This window comes from Frankliniella occidentalis, unplaced genomic scaffold (genome assembly GCF_000697945.3).
Source record: "Frankliniella occidentalis isolate FOCC.00 unplaced genomic scaffold, Focc_3.1 Scaffold589, whole genome shotgun sequence".
Classification (NCBI taxonomy): Eukaryota; Metazoa; Arthropoda; class Insecta; order Thysanoptera; family Thripidae; genus Frankliniella; species Frankliniella occidentalis.
The window spans coordinates 9,687-10,097 of NW_026267705.1; the positions used below are offsets into that span (position 1 = coordinate 9,687).

General features: G+C 51.6%; 1 protein-coding gene across 1 annotated transcript; it reads right to left on the reverse strand.

Annotated features, from left to right (window-relative positions):
- Positions 1 to 5: 5 nt before the first annotated feature.
- Positions 6 to 405, reverse strand: LOC127751593 (lipase 1-like; the record flags this gene model as incomplete). Its single annotated transcript, XM_052275368.1, has 3 exons — positions 323 to 405; positions 116 to 240; positions 6 to 31 (listed from the first exon to the last, which is right to left on the reverse strand). Coding segments are annotated over exons 1-3 (230 nt in total), but the record flags the coding sequence as incomplete, so codon positions are not given.
- Between the last annotated feature and the right edge of the window lie 6 nt (positions 406 to 411).

The following is a 411-nucleotide window of genomic DNA, read 5'->3' on the forward strand; positions in this document are numbered from 1 at the left end:
TGGGCAGCTCGGCGGCCAGCCGGTCCACATCCTAAATCGCAAGTGAGGAAAATAAATCATTAAATTGTGCGAATTTAAAAACAAATCGGAACCACGAGAGCGAAGCAGGGCTTACCGGCGGGTGGACGAAGTAATCATTTTCCGAGTAGTACAGTGCGACCGGCGCCGTGATGGCGCTGATGTTGTATTCTGGTCCGGGGTTCGGGTCGCCCGTGCCGTAGCCGAGGGGGCGAAATTTACCTGAGCAGCTCAGAGAGTATCCCTCCGGTAAAAATGTGTTTTCGACTCAAATTACAGTGGTACGCTATATAGTATAACTAACCCGTCCTTGCCACCTCGTAGTAATGTTCCATGATACGTATGGTCGTCCCGGACGGCAGGTACGCTGCGATCATCGGCATATAGTACTGA